This window comes from Phyllobates terribilis, unplaced genomic scaffold (assembly GCF_046119375.1).
Source record: "Phyllobates terribilis strain yellow unplaced genomic scaffold, ASM4611937v1 Scaffold_13__5_contigs__length_258822181, whole genome shotgun sequence".
Classification (NCBI taxonomy): domain Eukaryota; kingdom Metazoa; phylum Chordata; class Amphibia; order Anura; family Dendrobatidae; genus Phyllobates; species Phyllobates terribilis.
In genome coordinates this window covers 104,117,832-104,134,408 of record NW_027362773.1, presented here as the reverse complement: position 1 = coordinate 104,134,408, position 16,577 = coordinate 104,117,832, and the positions used below count along the sequence as shown (strand labels likewise).

Below are 16,577 nucleotides of genomic sequence, written 5' to 3'. Positions count from 1 at the left end.
AAATACCATCTACTGAACAAATCACGAGTAGTCTGTCTTTAAGGCACGTGGTGCATACAGTAGATGAAAGAAGTCTTTTTCTTTGAAATACTGTGACTATACATTTTATATTACTGTTCTCACTTTTCTATTTTTTTTACGTTGTCCCCCCCCCCCCCACCATAAGTTAAAAGTTTACATACCATGTAGGGCATAAAACACAGTTAGAGTATCTTTAAGCATGTGAGATATACGTGAAATAATAATTTTTCTTTGATATCTTTATCTTATTTTTTACTTGTATATTGTTTTATGACCATGCACTTTATGTTAAATATGTTTTTTAAAAATATTATATTTTGAAAAAAAATGTTTTTCGTTTTCCAAGGTGTTAGAAGCTGAAAGGTCATGTAGGGCACAATTACGCAATAGCGTATCTTTAAAAGATGTGGAATTTAGAGGAAAGACTTCTTTGGCCATAAGCATCTTCTTTGATTCTCTTTCGTATCACTAGTTATTATCGTTCTATTTTCCGGAGCTGACAACTGACATGACAACGTAGTATTTACCCCGGCTCCTGCCTGTCAGTGTAGTCGCATAGAGGAAATCATTACCGCAGACCCGCGATGCTATTAGCGTTCAGTAAGGCACTTTACCCACCGGTATGATTGTCAATGGTCCTGTTAACACCAAAAAAAAAGGAAAAACTCTTGGAATCTTTTTATTGGTTTGCGTCGAATCATTCAGCGATCTGTATCTTCAGTCTTACAGATTGACTCATATATCAATGTCATGGTGCATTGCAATATCTGGAATATATTGTGACCTTCCATTGGTTCAGCGCTTTCCTGAAAGAGGAAGTAAAAGTTATTTTGGAGGCGTAAAAAGTTAGTGACTCTGCAGTTATTTCCATACATTGGTCCATTGTGCTACATTGTTTCTACATTTTCTATATCACTATGTTCCTCAGAATAGTCTTGAGGATTTCTCCCGTAAATTAAGATCTGACTATTTTAAGATGCCGGAGGAAAATAAGAACTCATTTAAAATGTTCATTTCCGTAAATTATTGCATCTTTTCATGATATTGTTAGTAACACAATAAACAAACTCATTCATCACTATTAGTGCGAATGCCGAAAATACAACGCTAGGCTCTCGGACCGCGCGACGCTGAGAATCCTGACGACTGTGCTATATAAAAAATGTACTAAAGCCACAGGGAATTGATGTATAGGACATGAGCTGAAAAAAAGTGGAAAGAGCAATGATAATCACAGGACCACAGAGGAGAAGTAGAGAAGAATTAGGCTTAGTTCACATTGGCTTCCGTTTTTTTCTTTTTTAGAATTTATGACAAATCCATTGTGGCACTAGAGTTCAAGTCCACTTCCTCTCTGAAGGGATAAGTTGCATATTTAATTTCCCAGGGGAACATGCAAGGCATATAAGTCTCCTCATACTGGCGTGCCAGACCTGGCATGTCACTCTCCACAAGGAGAAACCTTACCCCTTAGATCCCAGTCTTAGCCTCTCACCCAGCCAAATCAGATCTCATACTTTGCACTGACGAGGTGCAACACCCCGAAACACCATGTCTACAAATTGAGATTATGATTTGTCTTTTATCCTAAGTCATATTTCAAGGCTCGTTAAAGGGTCGATGTTGACTTGTAGAATCGTTACTTCCTATAGGTGGCACTAGAGTTCAAGTCCTCTTCCTCTCTGAAGAGACAATTTGCATATTTAATTTCCCAGAGGAGCATGCATTGCGTATAAGTCTCCTCACTCTGACATGCCAGGCCTGGCATGTCACTCTCCACAAGGGGAAACCTTACCCCTTAGATCCCAGTCTTAGCCTCTCACCCAGCCAAATCAGATCTCATACTTTGCACTGATGAGGGGCAACACCCCGAAACACTGTGTCTACATATTGATATTCTGATTTGGCTTTTATCCTAAGTCATATTGCACGACTCGTTAAAGGGTCGATAATGACTTGTAAGATTGCTACATCCAATAGGTGGCGCTAGAGTTCAGGTCCTCTTCCTCTCTGAAGAGTCAATTTGCATATTTAATTTCCCATAGAGTGGCATATAAGTCTCCTCACTCTGACATGCCAGGCCAGGCATGTCACTCTCCACAAGGGGAAACTTTACCCCTTGGATGACAAATTCATTAGAATCTCTTATCTTTCTGGTTGACAGATCTGTTATAACTCATAAAAATCCTTTTTTTTCCCATGGACTTATGATGTGTCTGTTATAATATGGTATTGTGACTATCAGAAAGCAATGGAAAAGAACTAAAGCGTAGGAACACAGGCTTATTGCTATTCTTCATCAATGTCAGGAGTGTCCATGATGAAGTACAGTAGTCTCGGAGCAGGCTAGGGATAAACCTATGATCATTAATGCAATAGTATATCCCATGCTTTATTTACAGCAGGCTGGGAACCTTCTCCACATATATTGCTTCCGTACATACAGATGTTCCCGTGTACATCATATGTCATTTTTATTAGTCCCCTAATCTGCTCTTTGAATATCCCACATCCCCAGGAGGACTCTGTTTCCTTCTTCAGTTAGGACACATGTATATTTTATACTGTCTAAACCCGTACAATAGAATATTATTTGTATAAAAAAGGGGGAAAAAATTTAATGGAAATATCATGTACAGTTTTGCTAGTATTTTGTTTTTCACAATTTTTCCTAAATATGAGGCGAGTTGTATGGTCCTCAGACTTCTGCTTAAGCTGTCATTGACTTACATGAAATTCCATTAAGAGGAAAGTTTTATTGGAAAATATATAATCTAGAAAAAGCAGATAACTTACAATTTTCACACTGGCTAACTGGTCATAAATTAGACTCATTCTGTTTCATGCGAAAGGCTTTTGAGCAGTCACATTATTATCACAGAGAGGATTACAGTAGATAAAGCAAATTCCACTATTCACTAAAGCTGGTGTCACAGCTCACCTCATCCTTCTATATACAGTAGATAACACAGGATTCATCACTCACAATAGGTGATGTCACAGCTCACCTCCTCCTCCTGTATAATGACTGATAACACCTCTATATACAGTAGATAACACAGGATCCACCATTCACAATAGGTGATGTCACAGCTCACCTCCTCCTCCTGTATAATGACTGATAACACCTCTATATACAGTAGATAACACAAGATACGATCCACCATTCACAATAGGTGATGTCACAGCTCACCTCCTCCTGTACAATGACTGATAACACCTCTATATACAGTACATAACCCAGGATCCACCATTCACAATAGGTGATGTCACAGCTCACCTCCTCCTGTACAATGACTGATAACACCTCTATATACAGTAGATAACACAGAATCCACCATTCACAATAGGTGATATCACAGCTCACCTCCTCCTCCTGTACAGTGACTGATAACACCTCTATATACAGTAGATAACCCAGGATCCACCATTCACAATAGGTGATGTCACAGCTCACCTCCTCCCCCTCCTGTACAATGACTGATAACACCTCTATATACAGTAGATAACACAGGATCCACCATTCACAATAGGTGATGTCACAGCTCACCTCCTCCTCCTGTACAATGACGGATAACACCTCTATATACAGTAGATAACACAGGATCCACCATTCACAATAGGTGATGTCACAGCTCACCTCCTCCTCCTGTACAATGACTGATAACACCTCTATATACAGTAGATAACAGAATTTCTGGTGACATTTTAAGCTAATTTGATCCGGCCAGGAGGTGACCAGTCTATTAGGTTTGTCCCCACCAACTTCTCCAGACTGAGAGGTCTCTCCCTACGCACAGGGGTAAAAGCCTGTCAGTCTATCCGGGTGGGGAGAAGTCATCAGGGACCTTCCTCTTGGGCTGGTGACTTCGTCCCTGGCCGCACGTCCAATTCTGTTTTTCTCTAAACTGCTGCAGCGTTCCAGAGTAACATAGATTTTGGTAACGCAGGAGCCGGTCTCTGAGTCTTGCTCTCCGGGGTCCGTACAGAACCAATACGGACAGGTTCCCTTTAATTATATGAAATACTACTGATGTTCCATGAAACCCCATGGGATAAAATGTGAGGGCTTTCAAATGCCAGAGGAAGTAAGCTGTGAAAACAGGAAGATACATCAGAGAAATCACAACTGACAGAGGAAGAGGTTACCCGAAATCTGGGAGGGGTAGAGTTACTGCATGTGTACACTTCACCATTTTAAAGAAGAATTAGTACAGAATCTGTCATATGAAATACTCGCGGCTCGTCACTTTCTAAACTAAAGTTTCATTGAAAAATTAAAAGTAACAATAACTTGTTTTTTAAAACTTGATTTGACAGTCGTTCATAAAACCCGCTGGGAAATCATCATTCGGGATCTCTGCTGCAGTCAATGAAAAGGCAGAAATGGATAACTTGGATCTGGAGAAAGGCCATACCATTGATGAAATGATAGAAATATGCATTCAAAATTTTGGTAAGTGCCTGAATACGTGCAATGTCTTATTTCCTAGATAGAATTTACGTTTTCTTTTTCTTTCATAGTCTCCCTACTTTAGCTGTTTTCTAAAATGAAAGAATTAAAAACTGCGCTTTTAACATGGAAAAATAATTTTTACTTATGTTAGTCGTTACCTTTAGTTAATAAATTTGCACTAAGTTTCGTTTGCTCATTTTTAGACGCCAAGTTTGCAGCCTGATCCAAGTTTCAGATTTTTCTTGTGTGGGAGTGTCTCTCCCGGTAATATAGGCTGGATGTGAGGTCTTTGGAAACTGCACTGATAATATGGGACTGGCATTATCAGTGCAGTTTCTGGCTTGTAAAGGTTGGAAAGCCTTCTGGGCTCCGGGATCCTGGGCAATTGCCCTGTTTGCCTCCTCCTATAGTCAGCCCTGTAAAGGAGATAAGACTAGCACCTGTCAGCCCTCCTATATACAGCATATACCATAAATGTTGAAGATGGCGGTACCCTTTTAAAGGGGTCAGTCTGAAAACGAGACCTAGTACTGTGTGGATCTAGAAGTTGACGTCTCCATCACATCACATAAATAAGCTATTTCTGGTCTCATTTTAGTCCAGGGCCGGCTCCGCATGTCTTCTCATCTCTCTATTAAAATAAATTGGATTTAGGGATTCCTATGAGAGTTATCAGAAATCCCTATGAGTCTGCAGTAAATAATACTTTGGTGTGAGGCACAGAGTAATAAAATTTTTCCCAAAAATAGAAGCAAAATTTTATGCAAAAATAAGCCAGTGCACTATACCTCTAGTCCAAATCTATAGCTTTAACTACCCACTAGTGTTAACCATGCTTTAAACTGCAGCTCGATGCGAAGTAATCTCTTTTTTTTTTCCGATGCTTCTGTATAGTCAGCGTACCACTTAGATTTTTAGGACAGTGTCATGATGGGATCCATCAGAAGGGAAGTAGAGAAGAATGAGTTTCTATGATATCTTTAGTCCCTTCATTAATTTTATTTACTGGAACTCTCTATAGCCTGCAGTGAAATTGTTCTGCTCAGTTGGAGAAGCTTTTTTCGTCTAAACTGTCGGTCTGCTGCAGCCGAGTAGTACAGACCGCGGTGGACATATTTTGCTAGTGATGTAATTGCTTTGCCGAACTAAAAAAAAAAAAATTATTTGCTATTATGTGGACCGTACGGGGAAGCATATGTGCTAACTTTACCCAGTGCTAATATTTTGTGACATATACACACATAATTATGCTGTACACCATCACAGAAAGGGAACTCCGATTTAGAGATTATCTCGCAGAAAGTCTTTCCTTACTGCATTGCCTTGAAATATCCCATATGCTCCACGTAATCAGCGGCTCATGGGACCAGACGAAACCTTACAGTGCATCGATGGCTAACAGCTTAAAGGGATCTGTCAGTAGGTTTTTAACACTTAATTTGAGAACAGCATAATGTAGGGGTGGAGAGCCCGATTTCAGCGATGTATCACTTACTGGGCTGCCTGCTGTAGTTTTGATAAAATCACAGTTTTATTAGCAGAAGTTTATCACTACAGGACAAGTAAACCTGATGCCTTGTATACCAACCACGCCCCCACCACTGATTGGACAGTGGGCACAGGAAGTTGCCAATCAGTGATGAGGGCGGGGTAACACAGAGCTCAGCATTCAGAAAACTGCTGTATCTGCAGCAGATAAAACAGTGATTTTATCAAAACTGTAGTAAGCAGCCCAGTAATTGACATATCACTGGATCTCTGCCCCTACATCATTCCGGTCTCAGATGGGATCTGCTGACAGTTTCACTTTAAAGATTTGGGTTTAGGAAACCCATTGCAATCAATGACAAGGTCTGATTTTGTAAGACCACCCTTTTACGAAGTAAGGGCTATATGAAACCATCAGAGTTTCCCTTTGAAACTCTGAAAAACAGGATTCAGCCCTGAAGAAGTCCTTCACTATATTGAGGCAGAGTAATTTTGTAGTCCATCTGGCTTCCATTTTGGTGGTGTGCGTCTTTTTAGGTGGCCATGAAAGTGTAGTCGTTACTCGTGTTATAACTGGCGATATAATACAGATGTGAACAGAGCCTAATTTTACAGAAATCTCTTTGTGACATTTAACAAGTAACTGTTGTGGTAGATCGGTTTACTCTGCTGCACATAGTTGTAAACACAGGAACACTGTCTCTTTAAATCGTCCACTGGTTTATTGAGGTACTGCATAAACTGGTGAGGAGTTCCCAATGGGAAAATAAAACATAACAGATGGCACAGTCCGTGTTGCTGCGGGATCTGCCCGCTCAGGAAGCAAACACAAGGTTCAGCTTTCTGTAACAAGAACACAGCTCTGGAGACCTCGTCTCCAGAGACACCGAACTCTGAATGAGCCAGAAGGCTGTGTATTTATCCTCTGGACTGCACCATGGGGTGGAGATATGGTGAACAGCCTCCCACCCGCTCTACAGATGTTCACTAAACCTAGCACTAAACATGGCCGATTAACCCCTCTCAGCACTTAGTGTGCTGGATCATTTTCCTAGGTTCATATCACTGAAGCTAACAACCTCAGTGATACATATCTCCCCTCCAGTACTTTGCCAGTAACTTTGTCACACTGTGTACACTATAAAGGTCGAAGACAAGAAGACATCCAGCAATGGAAAGGACTATAAAACATTATTTTTTAGTAACTATTAAAAAATAAAAAACAAACACATTAAGTCTACGAGTTTCCAGCAATAAGGCTCTTAATCATTGGCTGTGATTAAGAGCCTTAGTGCTCGAAACGCGTAGGCCTACTGTGTTTATTTTTGTTTTTTTACCTTTTGATATTTTAATAATTACTAATATATAATGTTTAATAGTCCTTCCCATTGCGGCTGCTGGGTGACTTCTTGCTTTCTACTTGATAATTTTCACTTGGGAGCCGGCCCATGGTCTCTGTCCGTGCACCGCGCCCTTTACTAGATTGAGTGGTACCTCCACGGGGTGAGCAGATGTGATATTTTTCTTTCCCTTGTTCACACTATAAAGTTGCCCACATAGCACTGATACAATAACTGTCAGGGCTAATGCTTGTTCGGCCAACAGCGATGTCTCCCAATTCCTCCAAGCATACGCGTACCCGGTTGATCTGAGCGCGCATACTTTTTCAATCGGGAGACACTTCTGGTAGCAGCTTCTCTCATGGGAGAATTGAAATTCTGTGTTTCTGACATCATCTGTTGGAGAATAATTATTGAGCCCCCATTCACATTAGGTTGTCGGCCGGTTTCGCTGAAATTGGAGGCTTCAGGCGACTCATTTCTAATTGATATGCGGAAATTTGATCACTACAACTTTCCGTTTAATTGTATTTGGTTGTTTCATTGGTAAATAGGAGCTTATATGTTGATTTCTTAATGTATTGCTATAAAAGAAGTTTCCTAATGCGTCGCCCAAAGGTTGACATATATGGAACCTCAGATTAAGCACAATTCATAATTATGGTGACTGTTTTTTGTTTATACAATAATCTTATTTTATTTTGTTTTCTTTGTTTAGACTCAGATGGGAATCCTAAGGATCGGGAACTGGTCCAGATGTTTCTCATGATGCATCCTTGGTACATCCCATCTGGGGATCTGGCCAAGAAGCTCTTTGCTCTATATCCTTTTAAAATATTTGATATTTTGCATTTTGATGTTTATCATTTTGTAAACTTGAGAACTTTTCTAGTTGTATCACTGCTGGTTTCCGTTCTGTATCGGCCAGTGAGACCCGTAACGATTGATAATCTGGATACATCCAATATTATTGGAGACTTTGGAAACATCTTTTTTTTCCTCCTCTGTGGCTGACTACTGACAATTTTACCATATTGATTGAAGAATAACTAACTCCTATAGATACTATTTAGTAACATTTACAGAACTTGATACCACTCATTGATAGACTCAACTGGAAGGATGTCAGACAGAATGGCGCCACTGCTCATTGGGTTGATTCCTTTTGGTAACTTCAGTTTTAGGTTATGTTCAAACTTCTGTTTTGTTATGTTTTTTCGTGAACACAAAGTAAGTAATGTCAAACATGGATCAGTTGCATAACCATGGCATTGGTTTTTATTGGATCTGTATGGGTCTGAAACATTGTCAGCTCCTCAGTGTCCCTCTCCTCTGCTGAGATCCCACACTGCTCAGTTCAAGCTGCAGTTGTCGGTCAGGATGACTCAATAGTTATTTTATTGGGTCTGTATGGGTTCTGTTATGTGTCATTTTTAGAATAGAATCAAAAGTTTTTCATGCTTCGCTTTTTCTTTCATTCAAAAAATGGAAATGTAACGGACCCCATAATAATCAATGGGACCCTCTGTTAGAAAGAGGAAAAGCACATAAATGCAGTAACATATGTCACAGAACTGTAGTAAACCAAGGCTATGTAGTAAACCAAGGCTCAGTCTCCACCCATCAAACCTAGCCTAGCCTGATTGACAGCTCCTCAGTGTCCCTCTTCCATGCTGAGATCTCACACTGCTCAGTTCAAGCTGCAGCTGTCTGTCACGGTGTGTTGACGACGACTGAAAACTCTTGGACTCATTAGCTATTTTATTCTATATGTAGAGTCTGAAAATGCTCATTTTTATATCAAGATTATACAGCTATTCTGCCATGGATTTTCAAAGTAAGTACACCATTCACAACAGGTCTAAGAGAGCTATGTCATAATGTATGCAGTTTGAATGAGATAGCGGTAGTTTGGCTGACAGCTGGCACACATGTATGGCCACCTTTAAAAATACTAAAATAATAATAATAATAAAAAAAATTTTTTGGAAACCCTTGCCTCTTGGCTGCAGTTTGTTTTGAAAAAAAATAAACAGTGCTTTACTCATCCTTCCTGGGTCTCCATTTCTGCTCCCGCTATCTGTTATTGTCTGCGGCATTGACGTCACATTGACAGCACTGCAGCCAATATCTGAGCTCAGAAGCTGTGCCCAAATTGACTGCCTTGACCAGCTGATCTCAATGATTGGCTGCTGCATTGTCGACTGATGTCAGCACTGCAGACAATAAGAGCAGCAGTGGAGTCTCAGCGTCGGACCTGGGGAGGGTGAATATGGAACATTTTTGTTTTTTTTAATACAAACTGCAGCCGGGGAAACAAGAAACCCTCTTTAAGTGTCACATTTAGCAAGATGTGGATCCAGAGGAAAGCGAGTGACAGATGGCCCAGTGAGACGTGTGTCAGTTTAACCTCAAAGGGCTGAAAGGGGGGAAAGTATCCTGTTCTGACTCCACCACTGGCGGATCTGTCATCTTATTAGTTTTTCTTCTTGTATATCTATTCATACATTTCATATTTTTACATACACTGCTCAAAAAAATAAAGGGAACACTTAAACAACAGAATATAACTCCAAGTAAATCAAACTTCTGTGAAATCAAACTGTCCACTTAGGAAGCAACACTGATTGATAATCAATTTCACATGCTGTTGTACAAATGGAATAGACAATAGATGGAAATTATTGGCAATTATCAAGACACCCTCAATAAAGGAGTGGTTCTGCAGGTGGGGACCACAGACCACATCTCAGTACCAATGCTTTCTGGCTGATGTTTTGGTCACTTTTGAATGTTGGTTGTGCTTTCACACTCGTGGTAGCATGAGTCGGACTCTACAACCCACAGAAGTTGCTCAGGTAGTGTAGCTCTTCCAGGATGACACATCAATGCGAGCTGTGGCAAGAAGGTTTGCTGTCTCTGTCAGCGTAGTGTCCAGAGGCTGGAGGCGCTACCAGGAGACAGGCCAGTACACCAGGAGACGTGGAGGGGGCCCTAGGAGGGCAACAACCCTGCAGCAGGACCGCTACCTCTGCCTTTGTGCAAGGAGGAACAGGAGGAGCACTGCCAGAGCCCTGCAAAATGACCTCCAGCAGGCCACAAATGTGCATGGGTCTGCACAAACGGTTAGAAACCGAATCCATGAGGGTGTATGAGGGCCCGACGTCCACAGATGGGGGTTGTGCTCACAGCCCAACACCGTGCAGGACGCTTGGCATTTGCCACAGAACACCAGGATTGGCAAAGTCGCCATTGGTGCCCTGTGCTCTTCACAGATGAAAGCAGGTTCACACTGAGCACATGTGACAGACGTGACAGAGTCTGGAGATGCCGTGGAGAGCGATCTGCTGCCTGCAACATCCTTCAGCATGACCGGTTTGGCAGTGGGTCAGTAATGGTGTGGGGTGGCATTTCTTTGGAGGGCCGCACAGCCCTCCATGTGCTCGCCAGAGGTAGCCTGACTGCCATTAGGTACCGAGATGAGATCCTCAGACCCCTTGTGAGACCATATGCTGGTGCGGTTGGCCCTGGGTTCCTCCTAATGCAGGACAATGCCAGACCTCATGTGGCTGGAGTGTGTCAGCAGTTCCTGCAAGATGAAGGCATTGAAGCTATGGACTGGCCCGCCCGTTCCCCAGACCTGAATCCGATTGAGCACATCTGGGACATCATGTCTCGCTCCATCCACCAACGTCACGTTGCATCACAGACTGTCCCAGAGTTGGCGGATGCTTTAGTCCAGGTCTGGGAGGAGATCCCACAGGAGACCATCCGCAACCTCATCAGGAGCATGCCCAGGCGTTGTAGGAAGGTCATACAGGCACGTGGAGGCCACACACAATACTGAGCCTCATTTTGACTTGTTTTAAGGACATTACATCAAAGTTGGATCAGCCTGTAGTGTGTTTTTCCACTTTAATTTTGAGGGTGACTCCAAATCCAGGCCTCCATTGGTTAATAAATTTGATTTCCATTGATGATTTTTGTGTGATTTTATTGTCAGCACATTCAACCTTGTACAGAACAAAGTATTCAATGAGAATATTTCATTCATTCAGATCTAGGATGTGTTATTGAGTGTTCCCTTTATTTTTTTGAGCAGTGTATATGTATGTATAATATATATATATATATATATATATATATATATATATATATATATATATATACACACAGTGCAGACCGAAAGTTTGGACACACCTTCTCATTTAAAGATTTTTCTGTATTTTCATGACTAGGAATATTGTACATTCACACTGAAGGCATCAAAACTATGAATTAACACATGTGGAATTATATACTTAACAAAAAAGTGTGAAACAACTGAAAATATGTGTTATATTCTAGTTTCTTCAAAGTAGCCACCTTTTGCTTTGATGACTGCTTTGCACACTTTTAGCATTCTCTTGATGAGCTTCAAGAGGTAGTCACCGGAAATGGTTTTCACTTCACAGGTGTGCCCTGTCAGGTTTAATAAGTGTTTTTTTTTGCCTTATAAATGGGGTTGGGACCATCAGTTGTGTTGTGCAGAAGTCAGGTGGATACACAGCTGATAGTCCTACTGAATAGACTGTTAGAATTTGTATTATGGCAAGAAAAAAGCAGCTAAGTAAAGAAAAACGAGTGGCCATCATCACTTTAAGAAATGAAGGTCAGTCAGTCCGAAAAATCGGGAAAACTTTGAAAATGTCCCAAAGTGCAGTAGCAAAAACCATCAAGCGCTACAAAGAAACTGGCTCACATGAGGACCGCCCCAGGAAAGGAAGACCAAGAGTCACCTCTGCTTCTGAGTATAAGTTTATCCGAGTCACCAGCCTCAGAAATTGCAGGTTAACAGCAGCTCAGATTAGAGACCAGGTCAATGCCACACAGAGTTCTAGCAGCAGACACATCTCTTCAACAACTGTTAAGAGGAGACTTTGTGCAGCAGGCCTTCATGGTAAAATAGCTGCTAGCAGTGGCGTACCACCAATGGCGGCAGACCACGCCACTGCTATGGGGCCCGTGACCGCGGGGGGCCCGTGAGTCGAGGGGCCCCAAGCAGCGGGGGGACTCAAGCAGCGTGGGGACGAGTTGTATAGGTGAGTATTGGTGGATAGTGTGGGGGGAGGGAGGTTGCGGCGGAGCAGAGCACACACAGTAGCCGCTGAAGCAGCTATCACGTGTGCCCGCTGCTAAAGGGACATGAATATTCCCTCTTATCCACTCCCATGGGCTCAGATGCCGACATGAGCTGCAGCAGACAGGACACAGCGCTGGAGGAGAGGTGAGGAAGGAAGGTGAGTATTAGTGTTTATTTTTTTTGTGTGTGCAGTGATTGGGGGATGAGGGGGCCATATATACTAGGATTGGTGGTTTGGGGGGGCCACACATACCAAGATTGGGGGATTGAGGGGACCACATATACTAGGATTGGGGGATTGAGGGGGCCACGCATACCAGGATTGGGGGATTGAGGACGCCACGCATACCAGGATTGGGGGATTGATGAAGCCACGCATACCAGGATTGGGGGATTGAGGAGGTCACACATACCAGGATTGGGGGATTGAGGAGGCCACACATGCCAGGATTGGGGGATTGGGGAGGCCACACATAACAGGATTAGGTGATTGAGGAGGCCACACATACCAGTATTGGGGGATTGAGAAGGCCACACATACCAGGATTGGGGGATTGAGGAGGCCACACATACCAGGATTGGGGGATTGAGGAGGCCACACATACCAGGATTGAGGGATTGAGGAGGCCACACATATCAGGATTGGGGGATTGAGGAGGCCACGCATACCAGGATTGGGGGATTGAGGAAGCCACGCATACCAGGATTAGGGGATTGAAGAGGTCACACATACCAGGATTGGGGGATTGAGGAGGCCACACATGCCAGGATTGGGGGATTGGGGAGGCCACACATACCAGGATTAGGTGATTGAGGAGGCCACACATACCAGTATTGGGGGATTGAGGAGGCCACACATACCAGGATTGGGGGATCGAGGAGGCCACACATACCAGGATTGGGGGATAGAGGAGGCCACACATACCAGGATTGGGGGATTGAGGAGGCCACACATACCAGTATTGGGGGATTGAGGAGGCCACACATACCAGGATTGGGGGATTGAGGAGGCCCTACATACCAGGATTGGGGGATGGAGGAGGCCACACATACCAGGATTGGGGGATTGAGGAGGCCACACATACCAGGATTGAGTGATTGAGGAGGCCACACATACCAGGATTGGGGGATTGAGGAGACCACACATACCAGGATTGCAGGGATTGAGGAGGCCACACATACCAGGATTGAGGGATTGCGGAGGCCACACATACCAGGATTGGGGGATTGAGGAGACCACACATACCAGGATTGGGGGATTGAGGAGGCCACACATACCAGGATTGGAGGATTGAGGAGGCCACACATACCAGGATTGGGGGAGTGAGGAGGCCACACACACCAGGATGGGGGGATTGAGGAGGCCACACATACCAGGATTGGGGGATTGAGGAGGCCACACATACCAGGATTGGGGGATTGAGGAGGCCACACACACCAGGATTGGGGGATTGAGGAGGCCACACATACCAGGATTGGGGGATGAGGGGTGCCATACATACCAGGATTGGGGGATGAGGGGTGCCATATGTACCAGGATTGGGAAATTTACTATTAGCTGCTGCATTTCCCACCCTAGGCTTACACTCGAGTCAATACGTTTTTCCATTTTTTTGTAGTAAAATTAGGGGCCTTGGCTTATACTCAGGTCAGCTTATTTAAAGTATACTGTATTTTAAAAATCAGTGAGTACGTGGTGCCCATAATACTGCAGGACTGTGGGGTGCATTATACTGTATGGGGGCTGCATTTTACCCTATGGGGTGTGTAATATACTGTATGTAGGACTGTGGGGAGTGAATTATATTCTATGGAGGACCATGGGAAGTTCATTATACTATATGGAGGATTATGGGGGGCGCATTATACTATATGGAGGATTATGGGGGCGCATTATACTATATGGAAGATTATCAGTGGCGTATTACACTATATGGAAGGCTATGTGGGGCCATTATAATATTTTGAGGGCTATGTGGGGGGCCATTATACTGCTTGGAGGTCTAGTGCAGGCCATTATAATGTATGGAGGGCTCTGTGTTGGTGTCACCAAACTTTCCCTTGGGAGTTGAAGTGGGGTACTGTAGGGTCATTATACTGTACATGTGGAGGCTAATGTGGAGGAATGCACCATGGGGGTTTCATACTGGGTTTGGGGGCACTTTTGTTGGCATCATACTTTATGGGGAAATGAAAGAGGGATCTAGGACTTTAGCAGGAGGAAAATTACTATGTAAAGGCTGGAAAGTTGTGTGATCTGCTCTTCTGTGACACAGACAAATATTTATTTATTTGGGGGGGGGGACAATTCTGCTATGGGGCCCCATGATTTCTATGTACGCCCCTGGCTGCTTGGAAACCACTGCTAAGGACAGGCAACAAGCAGAAGAGACTGGTTTGGGCTGAAGAACACAAGGAATGGACATTAGACCAGTGGAAATCTGTGCTTTGGTCTGATGAGTCCAAATTTGAGATCTGTGGTTCCAACCACCGTGTCTTTGTGCGACGCAGAAAAGGTGAACGGATGGACTCTACATGCCTGGTTCCCACCGTGAAGCATGGAGGAGGAGGTGTGATGGTGTGGGGGTGCTTTGCTGGGGACACTGTTGGGGATTTATTCAAAATTGAAGGCATACTGAACCAGCATGGCTACCACAGCATCTTGCAGCGGCATGCTATTCCATCCGGTTTGCGTTTAGTTGGACCATCATTTATTTTTCAACAGGACAATGACTCCAAACACACCTCCAGGCTGTGTAAGAGCTATTTGACCAAGAAGGAGAGTGATGGGGTGCTACGCCAGATGACACCATAAGATATATATATATATATATATATATATATATATATATATATATATACAGTACAGACCAAAAGTTTGGACACACCTTCTCATTTAAAGATTTTTCTGTATTTTCATGACTATGAAAATTGTACATTCACACTGAAGGCATCAAAACTATGAATTAACACATGTGGAATTATATACTTAACAAAAAAGTGTGAAACAACTGAAAATATGTGTTATATTCTAGTTTCTTCAAAGTAGCCACCTTTTGCTTTGATGACTGCTTTGCACACTCTTGGCATTCTTTTGATGAGCTTCAAGAGGTAGTCACTGGAAATTGTCTTCCGATAATCTTGAAGGAGTTCCCAGAGATGCTTAGCACTTGTTGGCCCTTTTGCCTTCACTCTGCGGTCCAGCTCACCCCAAACATCTCGATTGGGTTCAGGTCGGGTGACTGTGGAGGCGAGGTCATCTGGCGTAGCACCCCATCACTCTCCTTCTTGGTCAAATAGCCTTTACACAGCCCGGAGGTGTGTTTGGGGTCATTGTCCTGTTGAAAAATAAATGATGGTCCAACTAAACGCAAACCGGATGGAATAGCATGCCGCTGCAAGATGCTGTGGTAGCCATGCTGGTTCAGTATGCCTTCAATTTTGAATAAATCCTCAACAGTGTCATCAGCAAAGCACCCCCACACCATTACACCTCCTCCTCCATGCTTCACGGTGGGAAACAGGCATGTAAAGTCCATCCGTTCACCTTTTCTGCGTACAAAGACACGGTGGTTGGAACCAAAGATCTCAAATTTGGACTCATCAGACCAAAGCACAGATTTCCACTGGTCTAATGTCCATTCCTTGTGTTCTTTAGCCCAAACAAGTCTCTTCTGCTTATTGCCTGTCCTTAGCAGTGGTTTCCTAGCAGCTATTTTACCATGAAGGCCTGCTGCACAAAGTCTCCTCTTAACAGTTGTTGAAGAGATGTGTCTGCTGCTAGAACTCTGTGTGGCATTGACCTGGTCTCTAATCTGAGCTGCTGTTAACCTGCGATTTCTGAGGCTGGTGACTCGGATAAACTTATCCTCAGAAGCAGAGGTGACTCTTGGTCTTCCTTTCCTGGGGCAGTCCTCATGTGAGCCAGTTTCTTTGTAGCGCTTGATGGTTTTTGCAACTGCACTTGGGGACACTTTCAAAGTTTTCCCAATTTTTCGGAGTGACTGACCTTCATTTCTTAAAGTAATGATGGCCACACGTTTTTCTTCACTTAACTGCTTTTTTCCTGCCATAATACAAATTCTAACAGTCTATTCAGTAGGACTATCAGCTGTGTATCCACCAGACTTCTGCACAACACAACTGATGG

The 16,577-nt window shown here is 43.2% G+C and overlaps 1 protein-coding gene across 3 annotated transcripts in view; it reads left to right on the top strand.

The window, feature by feature from the left end:
- RASGRP2 (RAS guanyl releasing protein 2) overlaps positions 1-16,577 on the top strand; it is a 153,794-nt gene that overhangs the window by 52,932 nt on the left and 84,285 nt on the right. For all 3 annotated transcript variants that reach the window (XM_073658346.1, XM_073658345.1, XM_073658347.1), the window contains 2 exons: positions 4,342-4,477; positions 8,024-8,126. In XM_073658346.1, the coding sequence (XP_073514447.1) occupies positions 4,408-4,477; positions 8,024-8,126 (173 nt within the window). In that variant the 5' untranslated portion in view covers positions 4,342-4,407. The remainder of the gene's footprint in view (positions 1-4,341; positions 4,478-8,023; positions 8,127-16,577) is intronic.